Source organism: Pygocentrus nattereri, chromosome 11 (assembly GCF_015220715.1).
Source record: "Pygocentrus nattereri isolate fPygNat1 chromosome 11, fPygNat1.pri, whole genome shotgun sequence".
In the NCBI taxonomy this organism is placed as follows: Eukaryota; Metazoa; Chordata; class Actinopteri; order Characiformes; family Serrasalmidae; genus Pygocentrus; species Pygocentrus nattereri.
Genome location: NC_051221.1, coordinates 27,598,831 through 27,623,800, shown reverse-complemented (window position 1 = coordinate 27,623,800; position 24,970 = coordinate 27,598,831). Strand labels below are relative to the sequence as shown.

Sequence of the window (24,970 nt, the reverse complement as noted above, 5' to 3'; positions counted from 1 at the left end):
GATTGCTTTTATTAACGCTGCCATTTTTGGCATGCCGATGACTTTGTGGACGGTTGTATGGACAGAGAAAAGCCCTGTGTGTGCCCAGGAGCACTGTGGGCATCTTTTAAACCCCCCCAACCGTTGTTTGTTAGACAGTCGCAATTCTCCAATCGACTCGCAAACACTTCCTCTCTCTTCTGGCCTTGATTCGTGTCCGGCTCACCATTGTCCCTTCTCGCTTTAATTCCGATGTAGGTCATATTACATTCATTAATATGGGGCAGGGGGGGATAAAGATAAAGAAACAAGTAGGAGAACGAAAGAAAGAACACAAAAGAAAATATAGATTAAACACAGTAATAAAGAGAAGGGAAGCTTCATATTGATCCATGAGGCGCGAGCCTGACAGATCCAGTTCGACTGAAGAAGCATATTGATCTGCGTCAACTTTAACTTACAGCTATTATCTGTGGACGAGGGGTGGGAGTGGAGAGGCTGGAGGAGGAGGAGGAAGGGGGGTTGTCGTCTTTAATTGGAGCTGAAGGGCCAGGGCATGCAACCTCAGTCCAGAAGAGGTAGGCCATCTCACATTTCTGTCTTCATGGCAGCAGTCACATCCATGTGACACGAGCCAGCAAGGTGGACAGGAGCTTTATGACAGATATTAACACGGCACTGAGCCCATATCACAGGTACAGCCCCCGCCGGTCACTTCAGTGAAAGCAGCTGGAGTTTGAGGGACAGATGCGGCCAGACAGACAGGACATCCGTGCTCCGTCGGGATATTATGGCCTGGACAGAGACGTCTACACACAAGTGTGCTCTGAAATGTATTCCAAACCTCTGCTGGAGGAGCTCATCTGCGACACTCATCTGGGCTATGAGATCTGGGACGAAAGGTCTACCATGGTCATCGAAGAGACTAAGGCAATGGGACAGCACAGACACTGACCAAGTGCCATTCAACAAATAGGCCTCATAGGCGTATCAAGGATCCATGTGAATTCATCTTGATAAAACACTTTAGTGTCCAAAGAAGTTAACCAAGTTTGAGAAAATTTGTATGCTATATGTAGCCTAGACCTCAGTAAGTAGTACTTTTAAACATATCATTCTAAATGATAGAGGTCTGTTTAAAGAGTTTCAGAAGTCCTTTTTTTCATCTGAAGGGCAAACTTGGCCAATTAACGCTCATGATTTATAAACCTCTATATTTCTCCCAATTTTGTCCAAGTTTTGGCCTATTGAGGGCCACTAAGAGGTCTACAGACTTATAAATGATGTTCTCTCCAAAAACTTCTTTTCAGTAGGATAAGAACATCAGTACACTGGCTCCGTAAAAAGCGCCTTTAAAACAGATTTGCCTTTCATTTCAAAAGGCTCAGACTTGCATAAATAAGTGGCAAAAATGTTTGCAGGAAAAAATGAATTATGTAAGGATCCAATATAATGCAATAAACTAGCCTTGAAGATATGAGAAAAGAAATTTTTTTACTGGACTGAGGTTTTAACAAGAGCATGGCAGAATGTGATGCATTTGCAGAGATGAAAGTGGAGAGCTTGCCCTCACTTTCTGAAATGTCTGCATGTCTAAGAGACAAAGTGCCACCTTTTATTCTGACCACAGTCCAACATTACGCTGCGCGGTGCTGGAGGTTTTTAGTGATTGTGGCAACACTAAAAGGTATATGCAAGGTAAAATAATATTATTTTTTTTGTTACAAAAAAAGCTTTAAAAACATGATTCTCATTGCCATTAGGTTATGGAACATACCCTTTATAATAGTCCAGTCATAAATAAGCTATTATAGAAAGGTTCCCTGGCTATCCAGGCTGTGGAGCAAAGTGAGCAAATTGTAGCATTTGAGTTTTTTGCAAGTGGTATTTCATTCACTCTGTGGCAGTGTTTGGGTCATTTAAGTCCCCCACTGACATTTGTTTAGAGTTTGTGTGAGAGCCGCAGCCCAATGGATCGATGGGCAGCCAGCTTCCACTCCACCACCTGCAGTATTGAAAAATCCTCAGAGAAACAGCTCTATTCTAACTGAAAGAAGGGCTTTTAGCCTGTGGTGAAACACATTAAAGTAAACAGGAATCTAAATAAGCAAATAAGAGAAAGGAGAGCAAAGGTGTGAAGCCAGTATCATAAATTACATGTGACATCCCATAGATCTGAGAGGATGCAACCTACTGAGTAATGAAGTGGGGGTGTCTTTCTGGATGTTCCCTCCTCTGCAGTTCTGCTGTTGGTTCTGGGCAGGTGGTACTGGCTTATAGGATTGGCCTGTGGCGCGGTACATAGCCTGTACCCACAGCATTCGGTCTGGCTCATCATTTGTGGCAAATACCACCAGATCCCCTTCTTTGACTGCACTGAAGAAAGCTTTACCTCCCTGAAGACCTGCGAAAGATTATTTATGCAGTCAGAAAAAAAAATTAAGCTTGCACAGATAAACAATATGTGCACATCATAGCTGTGCAACATGGGCAAAATACTATATTGTGATTATTTTACTATGTACTGTGACTAGCACTGTCACAATGCCAGAATATATAGAACACTAAGTGTAGGGGCAAGACGCTTGACGGTAAAAGATGTTGCCGGGGGGGAGGGGTCATTGTCTGAATGGCAAATGTTGTTTGACTGAACACAGATTTTCTCTGATTTTCTAATTTAATCTTTTTCTCGTAAAAGAATCCTCAAATACCTAAATAATTTAAACATGGCCCCATTTATCATGTTCCAAAGGGAAGATTAAAACTGAGATGAAGAAATAAATCAACCAAGCATTATTCACACTGTACTGTTTAAAACATACAGAAAATCATTGTATATTTTGATGTCAGACGCCTGTAACATATACTCACATCTGTGAGTAAAACATTTCACCTGCATAGTTTAATACAGGAAGTCAGAACAAAACTTTATAAGCAGTTTTATTGGTCATTCATTTTTAACATTATTGAAAAGTATCAGTTGGACATTGTGTGAACATTTCATGATGAATGGACAAACAAAAATGCTCCAAAATTACTGTGAAAAAATATCTTGGTACCTTAACTTCTGTTAAAAGTTAAAAATGCTTTTTCCCTCTCTTGGGAAGTTTTTTTTTCCACACTGTGATACTGAAAAAGTACTGAACTTCACGTTATGCAACACTGACTGTGACTGTGATGTGCCTCGCAGTATTAAAAATATCTTGATGTAACAAGGACTGCCTGCATTTTATTAAACAAATCTATTAAGTAGTATTGAATAGTGTGAATATCTTGACTCATTTACTCACAGAAACTCTTCAGGAACATTAATAATTACAGGGCTTGTTTGCCACTCAGTGGTATCAGCAGTGCAAAGGTCAATATTGCAATAAAAATGATTTAATAATATGTTGTGCAGCCCCAGTGCAGTTTTTAGCATGCAAACATGCATAACTTACCCACTTTCACATATAGACAGCAATGATACATGTGTAGATACAGAGATATTTATGTACACATGCTTACACACACATTCAGAGAAAATATTTTAAGTAGCCTTTTAAAGCAAACTGAAAAGGCCTCAGCAGCATTCCATACATGAGGCAACTTTTGAGAAATTTTGTTTAGCCCCACTCAAGGAAAATGCAGTTTTAAATGTATTAAACGTACTGAAAGGAAATGGGCACGCTACCTTAATCAGTTTCAGACACCTTTTCTTATATAAAGGAGAAGCGTGCAGTACAGCACTCATGACTTCAGGAACACCTTCACTTGTCTCCATTTTTTGGGGGGCTTACTGAAGATTGCTAGCAGGTTTACAGTTTTTTTTAAATGGTCTTCTATCCAAAAAAAATCCCTTTCAGTCAGATGAGAACAGCACTGCGCTGGCCTACTGTACAACCACTTTCATTACTGATTTGCCTTTCATTTCAAAAGGATCAGGTTTGCATAAATAAGAGGCAAAATGTTTCTGGGAGAGAGAAAAAAAGGAAAACTGACCTTGAAACATGCAGGAACGAAATCACTATCAGGTCTCAAAAATCATTCAGCTGGCACTTGACGCTCAACTTGAGTTAATTGTGAACAACACAATGCAAATCCAACTGAAGTGTATCACACTGGCAAAATTTAATTCTGCACTGCTCAGGTTGTGTGTTAGTGAATGAATTTTTAACTGGGCAAATTAATTGCACTTCAAGGACTACATGGGACTAATGTTGAGAAAATATTTTAAAAATTTATATAAAAGCAGAAAAACAATGTATTGTAAAGAACCCTAAAACGCTAAAGTGGTTTAGATGAAGTAAACGCTTGATGAATGCTTTTACATTTGTGGACTGGCAAGTTTGTTTATTTATTTATTCATAAATGAAGTAATTTATTACTTTCATTTAGGATGTTTTGGAGGTATATACGGGGGAATGCAATAACCTTCAAAAAAGTAAAAAGCTACAGAAAGCAAAATCATCTAAGCAGTGTTTTTAGAGACACATGGAATAGTTTAATATTTTACAAACTTGTGTGGAGTTTAACTGGCTTTGATTAAACCAAACTGTAAATGGCCTGGTGAAGTTAGTGTAGTATGGTGCTGAAGGCTGAGAAAGGAGCAGTTACCTGGCTGCGGCTCAGAGTAGTCCACCGTGTAGCCATCCAGCTGCATTAGCTCCTGCGGCTCAGACTTCTTCTCTCTGTAACTGCACATGGCGAACGTGTACTGACTGACCTGCAACACAGCACACCTTTCAGTGACATTCCGCTCCCACACCGACAAAAGCGATAAGAGCAAATAAGGTGACTGGCTGACATGTCATGATGTCTTTATTGCCTGGAGGACAGAGCACAGTCTATGTAATGATAACTTTTTCATTAGAAAAGAAAAGATACCTTTACAAGGTTAAACTTTAATTAAGTGGTTTGGATAAATATACAGCCTCACCTGAACAAGGACAAAATACCGCCTCTTCCATCGCTTCCAAACCCTCTGCCCTAATGCATAGAGGTACCTTCAGAAAAAAAGCGAATACATCACATTATCAGATGGGTGGACTCACACACTTGCACGCTGCATGTGAATGTCCATGTGTAGGCCTACATTTCAACTTTAAAAAGAAAAAAAGAAAGAAATAAAAGTGCTTTTAGACATGGCACTGCCATTTACAATTACACTGCCCTTGTTAACATTTCTTCACTTATTCAGCTCAAATTTAACACATCAAGGTGAGGTGTTCTAATATTGCCAGACTTTTACCCCATTGAAACTGTCAATTACAAGTCCTGAGAAACGAGGTGTCATCACTTTTGAACCATTACTATTTCCCTATTCCTCTCCTTAAGAAGTGTACAAATTCTTGAAAATTAAATGGACAAAAAAAAAAGAAATCCATATCTTGCTGATTAACCTTGCGTTTTGATTCAAACATAAAAAGAGAGAGATCAGAGTAAAAGTAAGCTATGGGCGAGGAGAAATCAATTCGAGGAGAAAGGTTTTGTAAGTCGAGGCAGTTGCTGTTTGTGGGAGAAAGGGAGGGAAGCATGTGGAGCTGGGTTAACATGTGGCAGAAGAAATCATCCACTTGTGAAAATGATTTTCGGTTCACTCTCCAACACCTTTCATACACCTACGATCCCATTTAGATGACATCAATATCCAGCAGTGGAGGGTCGAGGAGACCCTGGTTTGGCTGGACGTCCGCAGGCACTTTCCTGCCGGTCAATCAGCAGCTCACTGAGCCGGTCAGCGTGCATCTCAGCCTTACTGCCATTTACCCCCTATTTTAGTAGGCAACTAACTACAGGAACGAACATAAACACTCCTCGAGGACAAGAACTAAACAAAACGAACAGATACAGACAAGAATCAATCATTTTGACAATAATAAAGAGAGAAATAAATAATAATGAGAATTACCGTCACACGTAACTATTTTTTTATGTTTTATTTTTGTTGAATCTTATTTTTGAGCGAGAGGCTAAATATTAGCCTAGCATCTTAGGGACAGTATGAGAGCACTTTACCACGCATTACATCTTTAAAGCCATAAAATTCAATGCTCAAAAATAGTGATATGTTCAAACAGTTCAGGCTCTGGGTCAAATTTGACAAATTCTGGAGGCAAAGACTGTTTTTCCCCCTAACCTACCTGCCCGCTGGGGTAACGGCAGACTCTGAAATAGGTAGTTAACTAACGGTTAAACGTTTGAACTGCGCGCGTGAACAAAAAGACAAACCTGAAGTGTTTATCTGTCTCTTCTACCGCCTAGATACTCTCATATCCAGTAAAATATTTTTAGTCTCCTGTGCGAAACCCGTCATGAAGCGGGTCAGTCTATTGTAAGAGGGCAAACCAACATGCCAACAAAAGCGCATCAGAACTCCTCAGAGTGCGGGGTGAGGAGAAAGCGGCCGAGACGAGCGAGAGAAACGAGCCTGATGGTTGATGCCCACCAATCAACATGGTGAAGGTGCCCTCGTGTGGTCAGTGAGCGGCACTATATCTGACGTTCCTCCACAGAACATCATTCAGGTACAGGAGTTTATAGCTAATGAATGATACTGTATTTCACTTTCCTAAGTCACTGATCTGCTGCAAAACAAAAAACAAACAAAGAAACAAACAAAAAAAAAATCACAAGAACCATTAGGATTAAAACTTAATGGTTTCTAAAAACACAAAATATTATTACTGACTGTTGGGCACAGAAACCAGTTAATAGTTTCTATGATGTTTTTCACCAAGGTACAGCCAACAGATGAACTAAGAGCAATATGTGTGTTGTGGTTATTTGAGAATTCTCATTAACCTGTGGCTAAACTGAAAGAACTCAGAAGGAGAGCAAAGACAACTGTGTAACTTAACTGAAAAGGCATTCTCAGCACTCAGGCATTGCTACAGTGAGACTCTCAAGCATATTTTCTTGCTGCTTTCTAAGGAAGTTAAGATCAGCTTAGCATATTTTATTAGCACTTGCTGTTGTACTAACCCTCTCAGTGACATGCTAACATAACCAGAAAGGCAAATCCTGAAGGCTTTATAAAAGTCTATTTCTACTAGTAATCTAAAATAGGCTAAATCTACCCTTGTGATTTATTATAAACACTATCAGCATAGTACAGTGTTAAACAGCCACAGTATTAATAGCTTCACTACCACATAATGTTAATAGCATAAGATTGTAGTTACATATAAAGCTTAGACATTGATTATTTCAAATCCTACAGCATTTTAAAATTCACACTTTGAAATGCAAGGAATTAATTTATTTACCAGTGATGCACAACACATTCTATTATACTGCATTACAGAAATGCATGTGCACACATACATATGTTACAGCACAAATAATGTCCTCCCCCTTTTTGCTCAATCAACATGCAATCAGTGGGTAAATGCAAGAAGGGAGCTTGTCATTACTGAAGCTCTTGTTGAGAGTGCTGGCCATCTGTGGATGGCAAGAGAAAGAAAAGAGCATTAAAAGACAAAGTGAACGTGTTGTGACCTCAGAGTGAAGAAGAGATCAGAAGAGACTGTTAGAGGGGTAGCGGTCACTTAAAGAATGAAGGAGCCCTGACCTGCACCCTCGCTGCTTTTTACTGACAGCACGATGGTTTTTACAGAATTATGAAAAAGAAAACGAGAGAAGAAAAGGAACAACGTTGACAGACAGATACAGAGAGGGTGTGACCGTGAGCAAGAGGAAAGCAAAGAAAGAGAGAAGGACGGAACGAGAGAAACGGGCAGACGCAGACAGACAAAAGCCTGATCAGCCTGGAGCTGGCGGTTGTCCCGTTCTGAGCCGTGGAGGGGTCGCGCTGCCAAACTCAATAAACTGAATAGTTCCCCATTCTTCACTCTCTCCACTGCTAAACAGATGGCTGCTTTTAATGGGGAGCATTCAACCTGAAAATCCTCTTCCAGTCCTTCTCCTTTTCCTTTATGTATGAAAAAGTCCTCAGGTGTGTGTGAGCGCTTGTTAGTGTTCAGCTGAAACTGGCAGAGTCTGGATCTAACCTAGCAAACGGGTGAAATGCTACAGCAAAGGCAGGAGGGGAAGAAAAACTTGTTAATCATTGATGCTGATCTGAAGGCTCAGAAGATGTTCTTGAAGGACTTGAAATGACATCACTAGCAATCAGGCTATGTTTGAGCTATAGCTTAAAAGAAAAATAACATCCGCTCTGAGTCAAGTGCCCCTGTAGGGCTTTTGCACAAACCGCCCAGCATTAGCCAGCCTTTTCATAGGCTTTATAATAGCATGTCATGAGTTCAGAGAAACAGGTGATAGATCAGTGTCTGTCGGTGGTTGCCATACTTACAAGAAAACTATTTTCCTTAGGAACATGAAAATTACACTGGTTGCCTAGGAAATCACATATAACCTTCAATATCTGCAGTAATTTTCTCCTGGATTCATGAGTTCAAGTAGTCAAGCACTAATGATTAATACGTACATTACCAGCCAATATTAAACTAACCAGATTATTACACTATCACTATACAATTACATGCAATTGTGTTCAAGGGCGTAATGAAATAATCATCACTTACAATCATCACATTATGTCATCCTGTCACATGTAACTATGCATATTTTGTGAATCTCCAAAAGTGAAGCTCTAGGACTGCTTTAAGACTGCCTGTGAGGTCAGATCCAAAACAGTAATAAGAGACTGAAGAGGCGTCTTCCAATTAGACTAGGGCTCGCAGTGAGCAGCTCTATAGACAGAGCCTGCTGGGCCTCCTCCATAATCAGTAGGCTAATGGAAGAGGGCTGACCCGCTGACCTAGCCGTACAGAGGGAGGAATGCAGCAGCCTGCTGGGCTGAGCCTCTTCAGTGGCCTTACTTTATAGGAACTACACAAACTGCCATGATCTTCTGTGATAACTATTCATTAATCACAGACCACAAGGCTTATCAGTGCTTTAGTGACCAAGTGATGTTCCAAGAGCATATTATACATTTTAAGTTGGCCTTGTGTTAAAAACAAAACAAGAAAGTCAACTTGTGTATATACCTTTTCCAAAGGTCGGTGAGACAACCTTTGGCCTCTAGGTGGCAACATAATTCTTCTCTAAAACTGATTCACATGGCCAGGTTCTTTGTGCATTGGAGAAGGCAAAAATAAACTCTACAAATAAACAGGCAACTTTTTGAGAAATAAATGCAGCACAGATTGCATCTCTTGCCATGTTTTATCAAGGTGACGAGGTTATTGAAAGTAATCGAAAATCATGAAAAAACTAACTGAGACCCTGTGGATTAAACCAGTTCTCTGCTGCCCCCTTCTGGGAATAGAAAGCAGATTAAATTCAATCAAATCAAATATTGCAGATTATTTTGACAGCTCTTCTACAGAATGACAGCATTTCAAATGTGTCCCAAATATGAAATGGCATTCATTTGACAAAGTCCTTAAAAAGTTATTCTTACATTTACACAAAATTCCAGCACATATCAGCTCCAAGCATTGGCTGCTATCGTTATTTTTACTTGGGATATATAAATACGGCGCAGGTGGCCCAGCCTTTTTAATATGTGTGCTTGTGAGTTGTGAAAACACCCTGAGGGGTAAACGTACCCACTGTGCTTCATGTTGGGGGGCTTGTCCATGCGCACGGCGAGTTTGATCTTCAGATCTGTATCCTGGCTATTTTTGGGGATCACCATCTTGTGCAACTCGGCATTCTTGGGCCCGTTTGTTGTAGGGTTCAATACCACCTGGTTAAGAAAAGAGAGCTGATCAAACCAAGAAACAAGATATGACAAAAGCAGAAAGCATGTGGATATATACAAGAGAGAAAAGAGTGAGTGATGGAGAAAGAAAATGATACAGAGAGAGCCATTAAAGGGAGGCGGAAGTAGATGGAAGAGGTACAGATGCCTGGTGAGGGATTCTAATGGGAATCTCCATCTGTTACCCTGGGAGCTTGAGCCCTAATGACTTCAAGATTTCCTTCATGCAGCTCTGACTCTCACACAGCCTATAAGTTATTGTGCAACATCTGCCCCCCCCCCCATACCATCTTACTGTGATATATGGCATACAGTAAGGGCACCCAGCTAGTATAGTTATAATAAAAATTGTGTACTCTTTAAATACTGATAATTAGCTGATGGGATGAGAGAGATATCATATTATACCATGTACCAAGAATGCAAATTGTATGCACATTTCCTATTATGCTATAATATTACATCACTTATGGATATTACCATGTTGTATCTGTGATATCTTAGTACTGTTTAAAACTGAAATGCCCTAATACATACTGAAATAACTGCTCTAGGGGTACTGTACTGTATTCTGAGCGTAACACCCCCCCCCCCCCCCCCCCCAAAAAAAAAAACCCCAAAAAACGATTTGTCAAAAAAAAAAAAAAATTTAGATACGTAATACGCAAAAGATCGTCCTGTAGTTCTTTCCTTTCCAGTCAAAATGGTCATTAAATACAATTTTACACAGCAGAAAACATGTTTTTAAAAGAAAATTACACAGAAGCTTCAACAGCTACATATATCTTTTTCAGTACTTAGTGGGTCTATACTTTGCCTTTATTACAGCTTCCATTCTTTTTGAAGAGGCTTGCATTCAGTTTTTCAAAGAAATCTGCAGGGATATTTTTCATATTTTTCCACACTTTCAAAGTTCAGTCTTAGAAGTTGGTTGGATTTTCTGCTCCTCCAAAACCAAGTATTCTCAAACAGATTCAGTGATGTTCAGGTCTGGCCAGTTCAACGAGCTAAAAACACTTGCAGATTCTTTTTTTTTTTTTTTTTTTTCAGATTCTTTGTTTGATTTAAAAATGTTCATCTTTTTTCGTTTATTTTCTTTTCTCAGTAACATCTTCCTGACAGCTATACATCTTTTAGAACGCAGTTGAGTTCTTTTCTTAAGAATGGAAGCATGAACAGGAACACCTGTGCTTGTAAGATATGAAGAGTGGAGCTCCTCAGGAACATCTAAAAATGAATAATTTGCACTTTGATATTTTGCCTAGAAATGTAATAAATGAAGGTGGTCTCTGACTTTTGCACAGTACAGTAAATGTGAAAGCAAACATTGCCATGAAGCATGTTTTGCTTGTTCACTTATGCTGAGACTTAAAAAGATGGTTACTGGAATAATAAACAGTCAAATCAGTATGATGATGACTGGATTTTATACTAAGGTATCATTAAAACTGGTAACAATCCCATCCTTAAAAATGGTTTCTTCATGGGTTCTGTAGAATGTGTAATTACTGAAAGAACCCTGTGAATGCATAAATGATTCTTTGCATGACTAAATGATTCTTTGCTAAATAACCTTTTTAAAAATGGTTCTATATAGCACCAAAAATGGTTCCACTGTTGCTACAAAATCAAAAACTATTTTAGTGCTATACAGAACCCTTTTTGCTGAAATTGTACTGTGCACAATCTGGAACCCTGGCACAGCACTCACATAACCATACGTGAATGAATGAATGAATGAATGAGTAAATGAAGGGAAGATGCAAGAGCCTCACCCTGCCCAGCTCTTTGTCCTCCAGGGCCAGAACACCAGTGCTTTCAGTGAAGAGTTTCACTTTGACCACAGGCAGAGGGTGGGTGGTGGTGAAGTCCCCCTGTGTACCCCACCTGCACAAGAACATAACAGCATGTCCATGGATGGCTAGTCACTCAGCATGTGCCCAACAATTTGTTGCTCAGCCCAAATGCTGGATTTCAGCTGGCTCTAACCTTAGTCATTAATGTCAGAAACTGGCAAAAAAAAACAAATCACCCACTGTTTTTGGCACTAACATTTCATCATTTTATGCAAAAAATAGCACAGACCTTAAAATAAAACACAGAAAACAAATGTTCCTCCCATCAAATGAGAAAGTAGGATTTGTTTGGATTGTGTCTGTGTCTTGCTGTCTCACGCCTTTGTAAGTGTGTGGTGTAAATATGGACATGGTTGTCACTTTGCTGCTGGCTGTAATACCAAGAGAAATTCCTACGACGATAGCAGAGTAAAAATAAATAAATAAATATTTCATCACAATATTGTGTTTCACCCTGTAATAATCTCTTCTAAAGGTGGAAATGTAAGTCATTTTTCACATGAACTGAAAGTGTTCTTTTGATTTACATTTGCACAAATAATAGTGCAACTGGACAGATGTTTCAATTTGACTGATATTTCAAACAATATGTGCTGGCATTTTTTGTACTGCAGAAAAGCAGACTGTTTGGGTGATGGTGCAATACTGTGCTATCAGTGTCATCTAAATGTCACCCTGGCAATATTTGCATTAAAAAAAAAAAATTTCAACCACTTACTGGAGGCTTTTACACAAATTTGTGGAGTCCACGGCAGCTCAAGTGCACAAGGTCATTAAAACAAAAAGGGAAAATACCAAATCCTACACTTAAAAAAATAAAATAAATTTAAGGGTTCTTTAGTAAAGACAATGTTCTACTTAGAACAATGAATTCTATTAAGAACCACTTCATGTTTTTCTATGCTTTGCATGGTGAAATGGTTCTTCAGATAGATGAGAATGTGTTCTAAATACAGCCTATTTGAAAATGAAGCAAAACAGGTTCTTCTATTGTTACCATGTCAAACCTCTAACAATAGCTGAACCCTTTTAGTACTATATAGAACTACTCTCAAAAAGTTTAACCATATGCAACAAATTACTCATCAATCTAAACAACCAGTATGCTATGCAAAAGAACCATTTAAGCAGGAAATTCTACTTTTTTATTGTAATGCTAAAAAGACAATTGAAAATAAAAACTCTATTAAATTAAACCTTTGAACCCCCACTGCATGTACGTGAAACATACTGGACATCAGCATTACCTCATAAGTCCCATATCATTCCCTAATTAATGTATTACCTTAATCTCCTCACCTCAAAGACGTGTGGTTTTATACTGCAAAAATGCACACACACTGAAACAACCATTCACTGAAGAGGCTTCCGTCAGAGGCAGGCACACTGCATTCTGGGTGTGTGCGTCTGTGTTTGCATGTCCTGGTGCTGTATAAATCTTTTGTATGGCAGTAAACAGAAGCTGGCGGTCAGGCTGGACAGCCAGCTAGGTAACATGGGGAGACACTTCTAGCGTCTGAAGCGGATAATGACTCGTCATTGTGACTCAGCAGCTTAGCAGTCACATACACACTCAATCTAAAGCAGCACAGAAATAACGGGTGTGAGTACTGCTGTCTGCACACACTTTAAATGACCTCACACCTCTTAGGGGCTGACTGGATGCCACAACAATGTAGAGCTGCCATTTCTAAACCCCCCAGTTTCCAAGGCAACCAAACACCACTATTAGCAGTGAACCACAATTCTGCACAATTTCTGTATAATACTTTATGAATTAACACGGTATGCTTTAATAAAAGCCTGTGACATATTTATGTTTCACCATGAAAAAGGAGTGTTTTCTTTTCACAGAGTCCTGGAGAAATGTTGGTGTGTGTAGCAAATGCGCATTGGAACAGCAATCAAACCACACTGTGGTTTAATACAAATCTGTGCCAACTAGAAAGTACAGGAAAAACACAGTAGTTTACTTAGAAAGAAATAGTCGATCACAGTAAACATCATTAAAAGACCTGTCACTATCACTGCCTTCATGGTTACTTCTGTTATTCTTTTCCATTTACAGACTATACTTATACACACAAGTTCTTTAAACCACACTCTGTATTATACCTACTGCCAACTAATCACCATCATCATTGTCCTTGTGGCTGGAGCTGTAATAAACAATCTTCTCTTCTCTGAATTGCTGACTAGATTCATATTTTACAGACTCAACCAGTGTATTACACTCTCAGAAAAAAAACTGCAGCCTTCAGGGTAATTCTTCAGTACTGTACGTTATGTGGAAAAAAATCCAAATTCTGTTAGTCATATATATATATATATATATATATATATATATATATATATATATATATATATATATATATATACATATTTTTTTTTTAAGTTGCCTTGACTAAATATATGCTGACCTGACACTATACTTACTACTTTATTAACCTAAGTTGAAAAAGTTAAGATACAAAAAGAAAGATGCACACTTTTTCTGGGAAAGTGAATGTAGTGTACCTGTAAAACTCATTTAAGATTAAAATTGGACCTTAACATCACTGTGGCACCTTGAGAGGTATATTTACATGATTTGCACCTTGGGGAAACACAATTTATTATGTCATATTGTTACACATTGTAATGTATTACTTTTGGCTAATGAAATCTGCATTGTGTTCAGCTCAGTGCAATCTGTTTTACTGAAGCATTACAGAATTGTTAAGCAGTACTCAAAAAACTTTGTCCTTACATTTGCATATTTAGTTGAAGCTCTTATTATGGTATGCACCTTGAGAAAACACAATTTATTATGTCATATTGTTATACATTGTGATGTATAACAATATGTATTGCATATTTAGTTGACGTTTTTATTTGTGAAGTAGACAAACAACATTTGAAATGTTTTTTTCCCGTACATATATAATAATTTACAAATGCAAATAAAGGTAACATTCTTACTATTATATTACAGCAGTGTTTTTGATCCCTCCCTAAGTGGGGGATCAAACCCTCTTCTCCCTGTATACGGTGAGAATGCTATCCACTATTTAACTGTAACATAAGCCTTTTTGTTATCATAAACAATACCATCTTGTGGATTTAAAAAAAAAAGGAAATCTATTAGTCTAACAAAATGATTAATACATGTTAGAAATAATAAAAGCATGATTCTTGGGTCTCTGTGAACTGATATTCCTATTTTATTAAGGTAAAATATCACTAAATAAAAAGCTGAATATTAATATTACACTGCATCGATTTTTCTTCACCCCTAAGAGACATAGCCTTCTTTGAGCAAAGAGGGCCTAAACCTGACCAAGACTAACTTGAACTAAAGAATGTGCATGATAACACATAAGTGTGCGCAACACACACATACACACACACACACACACTTTTGGTTGTAATTCAATTTGGCTGTAGCCCTGCTCCCGGAATCACTTTATCTCTGTGTCTGTGTTATCTAAAAAGTAAGGCTCTACTTGTCCATGTATAGAATATCTTGCGCCTGCAGCAAATCACATACAAACTTAAGCAAGTGAAAATGTGTCACATGCTTGATTAAGCATATCTATTTGAGGATGAGTATGAGTTTCCTTTGAAACACTGCACATTGGAACATTAGATAAGACATGAGCAGATTGTGGACAAAACTCCAGATTTAAAGCAGAAATCTGCTTGCAGCTTCTTGCAAGTACATTTGCCCTTCACATGCCTATTTTCTAACCTCTCTTTATCCCTTACAATTACATGTTACTTTCATTTTCAATTTATATTATTAATTAAAATAAATATATGTGCTTACACTACAGCCCTATTGTTTTCAGGAAACTTGCTTTTAGTTTTTCAAAGAAATCTATAGGGACATTTTTCAACATCTCCAAAGTTTAGTTTTAGAAGTTCGTTGAATTTATTGTGTATCTTATGATCCAAGAAATCTCCAACACATTCAGGGATGTTAAGGTCTGGACACAGGTCTGGGGTGATCAGTCCTTGCTCGGAGAACACCAGCAGCTTCTTTGTTTAATCTTTAAGAAGATAATTTTAACCTATTATCTTTTCTCAGTAACAGCTTTTTGACAACTGCACATCATTTCAGACACAGAGTGTTGAGTTGTCCTCTCACAGTGGAAGGACGCACAGAAACAGCTCTGTTTATCTAATGGTGACATGTTTGCTGGTCTACCAGGTTTTGCATGGTTGTTAGGAGACCCATTTTTATATCATAATCATAATTTTTGAACTCCCATTTCCTTTTTTAACCACTTTTCCTTTAACTTACTCCCTCCTTTTGCAAGTGGATTATATCTGATCTACCCAGACATATCTCCAGAAAAATAAACAAGTTGTACTTAATGGTTGCTTTGACTGGGAATTAAATAAATGAAGAGTGGTCTCTGACTTTTGTACAGTACTGTATATATACATGACCTTGTTTCAGTGAATAAACAGTCCAGCACTCTTTATACATAATGTTAATGGGTGTTAGAACTGTGAAAGGCTGTGTAGATGGATGTATAAATATAGTTGGCATATGTAGACAATATAGGCATGCAAATGTTTTCATGGTAATTAAAAGGATGCTTCATTAAGAGGTCCAGTTTAAATGTCCTTGAATGATTTACACTGAACTTTCTGGTGAGTGCATATGAGGAAAGGGCAGTGTGATTATCTAAAGGGCCGAGGCTGAGCAGCAGAAACCCTAATAACTGCACCAGAATCATATCAAAGATACACGGTGGAGCCACCCACTCATCTTAATCAAATTATTAAAAGAGACATTTCAATTTCAAGTGCACACAGAGTGAGACAATTAGGTGGTGGCTGGCTCAGTGAGAGAAAAAAGATGGAGGAGCATAGGCAAGTGTCAAGGCAAGAAATACTGCACTACACTAAATCCTTGCCTTTCTATTAAAGGTTAAGAGATGCATCTGACCAAAGTTTTTGCATTATCGTATTTCCCCAAAGATGAGTAATTACTCATTCTCAGTATGATGATAAATGAGGCTAAATGAGAGTGCTAAATGAGACTGAACTGAATAATCGATCCATTCAGTGCTCCAGATGACACGCGCAAAGGGCACCTGCCTTTTGCCAAATATCTTCAGCAGCGGAGCTTATCTGGGCTTGATGAATCTTTTCTCTTAGCTGCTATTCAGTAACACCAGTCATTGGAGCTAAGGGCAATTCCCTTGCAATGCCAATGCCACCACAGAATTAAAAGCTTTAAAAATTTGAAGGTTCAACACAGTTCAGCTGCCACTTAAATAATGTGCATGCTTGCAACATGCCCCCCCCCCCCAAAAAAAAAACCAATAAACTTAATCGTGTATTATGCTGGAATATGTACAATAGAGATTTACATGGGAACATGCTTTTGAAAGCTAACTGTGGAATAGCATGCTTATAATGTGAGGGCAGTGGTGCAAACTCAGGAAAAGAGAAGATGGACTCAATCTGTGCATACACTGGTGGAAACATCTGTCCTTAAGGGAACCTCTGTATAAACAGTGCTGTGTCAAGATGGTAAAACATCACAATGTCCATCCATGTCCCTAAATTTCCTTCCCATGAGTGCCCACTAGCATACACAAAAACATTATGAGGCATTGCATTCTCAGACACAAGTCATCGCACAGGCTAAAAGCTCCACTCTTCCTCCCTCATGTCCACAAAACAGTGGCTTTTACTCACAGTGCAACTGAGGTCAGTCCTATCATTTCTGCAGACATGACTTCAAGTAGACTGGACCACAAAGCCATTAGGGCTCCTCATTGGGTTATGTAACAAAGAAAAGCCTTCAAGAGACTTTGAATAATATCCACTGCCTCTATTCACATACACAGAGGATGCAAGCCACTCTGTCTTATGCAAAGAATAGCATTTTGCATTTCAGACGTTTGCACTTCAGAGCATCCGGCTTAGCCCGTTTTAAATATGCCTTGCCTGTAATGCCAATAAGTGTGCTATCACAGAACTGATGAGACGTCGAGGTACTCACACCACGACACATGTCCTTATTCTGCAAGCAAACCACAAAATGCCAGAAGTATTTTTCAGAGCATTCACAAGGGATCTGACCTGCAGTGAGTCAATATAATATTGCAGGTGTCGGTTAGCTGGCGGTTAGTGTTCTCCTCATTCACATTCAGCTGTCCAGTGACGCTGGTTAATGGTGGCAGGCTTCATATGACTCAAAGGAAGATTGTGTTTGCCTTCCCCATGGCCTGGAGAATACAACAAAGGATGATGTGTTCTCTAGGCCAAAGAAAAAAAAACTTTTACCAGCTGTTATCAACTGTTACAAATGAAAAAGCCAGCATCTGTAATAGTGTGAGGGTGTATTAGTGTATATGGCATAGATAACATGCATATCTGTAAAGGAACCATTTACACAGAAAACATATACACACTTAAGAGAAATTTGATGGGCCTTCTAGACAATATATCTTTAGGAATGTTCAAGGCTTACTTCAACATGACAACAGCAAGCCACATTCTACACATGTTAAAACAGCATGGAAGTGCAGGTTGAAAGAAAAGGTGATGCAACAAAGTGGTAAACATGTCCATGTTCTGACTTTTTTGGAACAAGCTGCAGGCATCACATTTGGAATGAGTGTATTTTCACCAAAAAGGTTCATAAGGTAAATGATCAAATATCACATTTTTGCACTACTTTCAGTTTAATACAGGTCAAACTGAATTAATAAGCATTTCACTCATTGTCCCAGACTGCCATGTATAATTATGCTTTCTAGACACCAGCATGAAAGGTCAGCTTGACATCACACTGTCTCCTGCACTGTGACAGCATCTTGTGTCAGAATCCAAATTCTGTCATTATAAAATAGAGACTGCATCAGGCTTAAGGTTTTTCGGTACTCACTGTGGTTTGGATGCCTCTGCCTGGTCTGTCTGAAGCTTCTCTCCTCCTTCAACTTCCATGGTACAATACACGATTCTGTTTGGAGCCACTGACTTCAGCCCCTGCACCTCCATGATCACAATCTGTACAGAAAACAAAAGAAGAAAATGCTACCTCTTACTGTGCAGACCCTTTTCTTGTAAGGATTGTGATCAAAAGATTCAAAAGTACATTTGTCTAAAAATGTCTTTCCAAATCATTATGTCACATTTCCACATGTCATTATGTAGAACTTATGATGTGTTTACAATGTCTCGCTAATTTGCACCTATTGCGCCATTTTCCACTTTGTTTTTTATCCTACTGTTTATAACAGACTTGCTGTACTGAATCCAAATATCACCAGTGCGACTGTGTGAACATCTTTAAGGGCCACTGAGCAGCTTATCTGCCTTAAACCTCCCTTCTACACTGCAGAACTGAACCCTTCTGCTGGGACCAGAGCCTGTGCTTAAAAATGCTTAAAATAACAAGTGTACAGCTGGCCATATTCTTCCTGGGTTCCTGGGAATTTGCTACATTATCTGAGGATCGCTGGCAAATACAAAAACAAAAAAAGAAATATAGCTACTGACAGCATATTTATATTATCATGCAGGATTTAGGTTAGACATATTCATGAAACAGGATGCTGTAAAAAGAAGGGAGAGGCACAATCTAATGAGGGGTAAAATGTAACATGGATATCATTGCTGTCCAAAAAACCCTAATTATCTCTATTTTTTCCTATATCATTTGTGCACAGCAGCTGCTCTTTACATGTGGTTTGATGAATGGACCAATAAAAAACACTACATAATTTCTTATAAAGCTGCTATTTGGAGATTTTTTTGACAGCAACCTCATTTAAAGTAGTCAAACAGGTTCAAGTAAAACATGCTTTTAGTCCTATTTGGATATTCCCATAGCAAAGGTATGTGCAAATATTGACAGTAATCAGACATATATTGCTCCAGAATCAGTAAAAGTAAAAAAAAAAGTAAAAGTAACAATAAAAGTAACTTTTTTGATCATAAACATACAAAAAACATACTCAATATATTCAAAATATATACTTGTGATGTTTTACCATAGTCAAAACAACAAAATGCCTCAGAGTAAACACATGGAAACATGAAATCTAGGAATGAAGCAGACGGGATGTGTCACTCACCTCTAGAGTGAAAGACAGCACTACATCTGATTTGGAGAGGGGCAGGTCATTCTCATCTCCTATGTCCAGAAAGCTGTTCATAGGTGTGAGTTTTGGCTTGATTTTGGGCTTCAAGTCTTTGGCTACAGGCAGGCTCTCCAGGTTAGCCATTAGCAGGTTGATGGATGACCTCAGCTCCTCAACATACATCATCTCCATGTCCTTTGACACAAACTTAGGGTACTTCCTCTCCTACCGAGGATATTTTGTGTAAATATGTCAGTGTAACAATGCCACTGTAGGTCAGTAGTTCTAAATAGTTTTGGCATAATTTTTCACATAATAAGTTTTTGCATAAGATATAAATTATAATACATGCTTTCAGGTCTGATTGATTCAGAACACACTGATTCACAACATTTGTCGTGGAGTACCCCATGCCCTGCACATTTTTGTATTTTCTCTAATCTAATACATCCACTTCAACTCAGGAAGAGTTTGTTAGCTGATGAATTTTTTGGGTGCAGGTAAAACAGCAAAATGTGCAGGACTAGTGTTGGGAACCACTAATACAGAAATTTGTGCCCTTCCAAAAATCTGTTCATGAACAAGAAAGAACCCTAGGAACAGTTTTTGTTACTGCTAGAAGTGTATGGGTCTGGAGCAGGCCCTGTGATTTGATCATTTGTGGTGTTGGGAAAATTTGCCAACTATAAACAAGCAAGAAAACTATTATCATTTCAAAAGACTGCATGAAATGTTTCTGGAAAAGAGCATCTGCTAAATGAATAAATGTGAAATCTTGCCAAACATGCCCAAATGTAGGCCATTTTGCTGGGAGAACAAAACAAAGCTTTGGAATTCTCTCAAACACTCCAGGGGACCAAATCATAATCTGTAATAAGTGAAAACACCCCACAAAATTCCCTGTAATGTCTATGCTGATGACATGCAATACAACAGGGATCAGTATACGTGACAAGAACTGTACAGCACACACATACTGTGTAACTCTGAATTTACAACAACATTAAAACAGAAGCTGTGATGACATACTCTTGCAATTCTCTCAGTGAGCTGCAACCTCCCATCCAATTCTCTGCGGATCTGTGCTGCCTGCTCGTCCACATTGTCCAGCTGTGGAATAAAAAACACAGAATTAGCCCAAACTATTAAGGAATCCTCCACTGCTCTCAGCTAGCCAGTCTGCAATGATACCAACAAATTTGAAGATACATAAATGGTATTTAGCACAGCCATTCAGAGGTGACCTATCCTACAAATATTCACACATTCCTTGTTATTGTAAACACTCAGCTGGCCTTGCCCTGTCTAGTGTCAAGGAAACACTCTTTCTTTACAAAACACACACACACACACACACACACACACACACACAGTTATTTAATTCAGCCACACAGTAAAACCCATCTAGGCATGTTGTCAAAAAAAGGTTTCCTCTTATTCCATTTACGAGTGGGAGATTCACACACACGCACACAAGTGCGCCCTCCATCCTAGCACTGTTTCCGCTTGATAAGCCCCTCTCCCTGCGGCAGCAATAGGGTCAACTCTCAGCTGATTTCACACAGCACTATAACTACAGACACACCAAGTTTGGAAAAACCACCACACAGCAGTTTATCGAGTATGTACAGTATTGTGCAAAAGTCAGATGCCACTCTTGAATTATTTAAATTCCCTCTCAAAATGGTCATTATGTAAAAATTATTCTTTTTCTGGAGATATTTTTGGGAAGATTTCAAATAAACCAATTGCATAAATGAGTGAAAAATAAGAAGAGAAATGCAGAGAAAATGGGACTCCTAACAAAAGTGCAAGACCTGGTAGATAACCAACACTGTCACAATCAGATAAACAGAACTTAAAACATTCCTCTTTGAGATATATGAGAAAATCAAGCTCAACCCTTATTCAGATCTGAAAAATACACATTTATGTCAATCCTCCCATTGTGAGAAGACAACTCAAAGCTATGGGTCTGAAAGAATGGGTAACTGTCAAGAAGTGGGTGTTTGAGATTACTTGTATTGTGAGAAGCAGAAAAGCAGGTAGTAGTTTGCCTTTTTCGTAGGACAATGTATATGAATTCTATGTAGGTGTGTATGTGTATGCATCCACATTAATTTCTCTCAAGCATTTTATACTAACTTCTCTCTAGTCTCATGCTTGTATCACACTGCCATTCACTGCCTTATTATACTCACTTGAATCAATTGTCGCTCTCACAGACAGAATTATACGGAGGGATGATGGTCTATATAGCCCCCTCACATGTGGGAAGACTCCAGGCTATCGACCCTTCTCTGTTTTCACCAATTACAGCTGAAGCAGAGTGAAGAATAGGGGCTTAATGATGCAGTTAGCCATGTCTAAGCAGATAATAGGTCTGAACTGAGTGGTGAGCAGTCAGTGTTGGAAACACACCTTCACAGTAGTGCCTGTGTTTGGAGAGCACAAGAAACACTCTGACAAGCCCCTTGAATCTCTCAGGCCAAACAGACTGAAAGCGTGAGGGAATCTCTCAGTGTGCAGTTACATATACTTTTCACTTTATGAGATTCTCTTACCTTTTATCTATAGTCACTGGCCATTTAATCAGAAAAATGTACCACACAGGTGCATTTTATAGGTATAATGAAAAGGGACCACTACAGGACCACCACTGACCAGATATTATTAGGATGATAAAACATCTGGAGCACAACAGAGACACAAAATGGTAGTGGTATGTTAGTGTGTATTATACTAGTACAAGTGCAAATAAAACTGTTGCTGGGTGTTTTTCAAACACCTCAATATAACAATGTTTTTAGCCACAAATATCCAGAAAACAGTGGTCCTGCAGTCAGTAACTAACCACCTGTGACGGGCTGGTGGATGACACAAACTGTATATGGAAGAAATATTTCTCCAGAGCTTAACAAATATATTAGGAACTCATACTGCTGTCAATACACAACCTACAAAACTCTAAAAGAGTTACTTCTCAGAGGAGGGGAAAAATATTCCTAACTTTAATTGCAACATTTTATTGTTACACTTATGTACAGGGAGCCTCACATTTTCTAATTACGTAAAAAAAAATGCCCAAAGTGGTGACCCAAGGTTTTGTTCTCGACTTGCAACCATGTTTCTTAACCACCTCCATTGAGATACAGCACATATTCCTTGCAGAATGGGATTTATGAGGTAACTGAAGATGATTATAAAAGAGCAGTAACATCGTAGTCTCTGAACCCTAATCAGTATTTGCACAATGAATTTACAGTTGAGTTTTTTTTTCTACTAGCAGACAGGAGCTCATGGGCTTGAATGATAATTGACAGAATATGCCATGAGAGGGAGCCGAGATGCTCATTAAAGACACTGGTCACTGATTAAGAACTAATGGTGTCATCCGTATTCCATTTCTGACAGGTAATTAAGGACTATGCAAAAACAGATAATAAACAACATTCAAAGCTTATCTATGGCTAATTAGCACCTAATACAGCCGGTGTTCACATGCAGCAGACTGTAATGTAGCATGCTACACATTTGAGTGCACATTAACAAAAAAATTTATATATCTAATTAAGGTACGTTTCAACCTGAGGCTGCAAACAGCACCAGCATACAGTCAAACCTGACATTTTAGTGTGTAAATTAAGAAGACTTGGCACTGAGTAATTTAAACATACTGAAAATGCTCATCATGGAGAACCTGAAACCTTGTGTTGGAGACAGCAATCAATCATGTACATTTTTAATGAACTGGCTTTAATTACACAGTAATCAGATAAATTATATTCTCATCTGTTGCTAAGGTCCTTATATATGTAGCTCCAATTTAGAATACAGCAATGATACAATCCACAGATAGCACCGATTTTTTCTCCTTATCTGTGATAAAGCCAAAAGTATGTGGATAGTTGTTATAAGTTGTGGGTTTGACCAATTAAGCCATACCCAGTGCAAAAAGTTGCATAAAATTATAAACATTCTCTGGAATTATGAATCATGCTTTATCACCTGACAGTATGAGGAAAAAAAATCTTGGTTAAGAAGATCCCTGCCTGAACTCATAGTGCTAACTACAAAGTTTGGATGAGGAGGAATAATGGTATGGGGCTGTGCTGCAGTACATGGCATTCCTCACAACCGTGTTTCCAACTTTGGAACAGCAGATTTGGGAAGACCTTTGCCTGTTTCAGCTTGATGATGTCTCAGTATACAAAACAAGATCTACTGAGAAATTATTTGCCTAGCTTGGTGTAAAACAACTTGTCTGACCGGCACAGAACCTTGAACTTAACCCAATCCAACATATTTGAGATTAAATGAAATACTGTGCAGCAGGCTTTATCGCCCAACATCTGTGGCTGACTTCACTAATGCTTTCATGGCTTAACGGTTGTGTATCCCACAGCTATGTTTCAAAATATAGTGGAAAGTCTTCCCAGAAGAATGGACGCTGTTACACCAGCAAAGGGAAAACCAACTCTATACAAATGCCAATTGTTTTGGGATGATACATTCACTAAGCATACATGTTCACATGTCCACATACTTTTGGCCATGTAATGAATCATTTACATTAACATTGCCAGCAGAGTCAGATTAATGTGGATCAAAAAAGAGAGAAAAGAACAGAACCCAGACTTCGACAGAGGTCATAACAAACAATTAGGCAAGTGTTTGAGCGATGGAGTCTCTTTAAACCTTAGCATATTTCCATATAGTGAGTCAAAGTTTACTTTGCATAGCACTTTTTGAAATCGAAAATGTGCTCTATATGTTTCCCTCCCGGGTCCAGATGTAATTCTGTCATAAGACCCTCGGAGCGATAGCCAGAATGACTGTGTCAGCCCTTTTCAAGGCAGAGAAAAACAAAACTGCAGAGGTTCCCAGTGGTCCATTCCAACACAGTCACACACATATATGCCCTGCCTTTTCACACCCTTATCACAGCTGGTTTCCTTCCCGTTGCTGTGATACCAAGTTGCTATTTTTCCCCTGTTACTCTATTTTGGTTTGGCTACCATTCCTATGACAACAAGGCTGAGGAACCTCCTAACGTCAGACATCACTAGCCTAAAGGGAGGCATGCTAATGTCACACTCCATTCTCCTCTGAGCCCACCTCCCTGGCCTGAATTAGCAAAAGCCATTTAAAACGAAGCTGCCTGCACTCACCTGGAACAGCACAACAGGGTCTTTTCTTCCTGTGAAATTATAGCCTAAAGGCAGAATGACAGCTAATGGTGCCGTGACCTCTGTGATGGGTCACTAAAAAGATCAAGGTCCCATTTTTGGTGCTGCCCCTAGTTCTTGTCAAGAGGATATGACTATCAG

General features: G+C 38.8%; 1 protein-coding gene across 14 annotated transcripts in view; it reads right to left on the bottom strand.

Moving 5' to 3' along the window:
- The window catches only part of cadps2 (Ca++-dependent secretion activator 2), a 134,809-nt gene that overhangs the window by 51,357 nt on the left and 58,482 nt on the right, over nt 1–24,970 (bottom strand). For all 14 annotated transcript variants that reach the window (XM_017713616.2, XM_037542671.1, XM_037542674.1 and 11 more), the window contains exons 4-11: nt 20,670–20,750; nt 19,635–19,865; nt 18,443–18,564; nt 11,470–11,581; nt 9,540–9,679; nt 4,898–4,964; nt 4,576–4,684; nt 2,174–2,383 (exon numbers count right to left, since the gene is read on the bottom strand). In XM_017713616.2, coding sequence (XP_017569105.1) covers nt 2,174–2,383; nt 4,576–4,684; nt 4,898–4,964; nt 9,540–9,679; nt 11,470–11,581; nt 18,443–18,564; nt 19,635–19,865; nt 20,670–20,750 — 1,072 coding nt within the window. The remainder of the gene's footprint in view (nt 1–2,173; nt 2,384–4,575; nt 4,685–4,897; nt 4,965–9,539; nt 9,680–11,469; nt 11,582–18,442; nt 18,565–19,634; nt 19,866–20,669; nt 20,751–24,970) is intronic.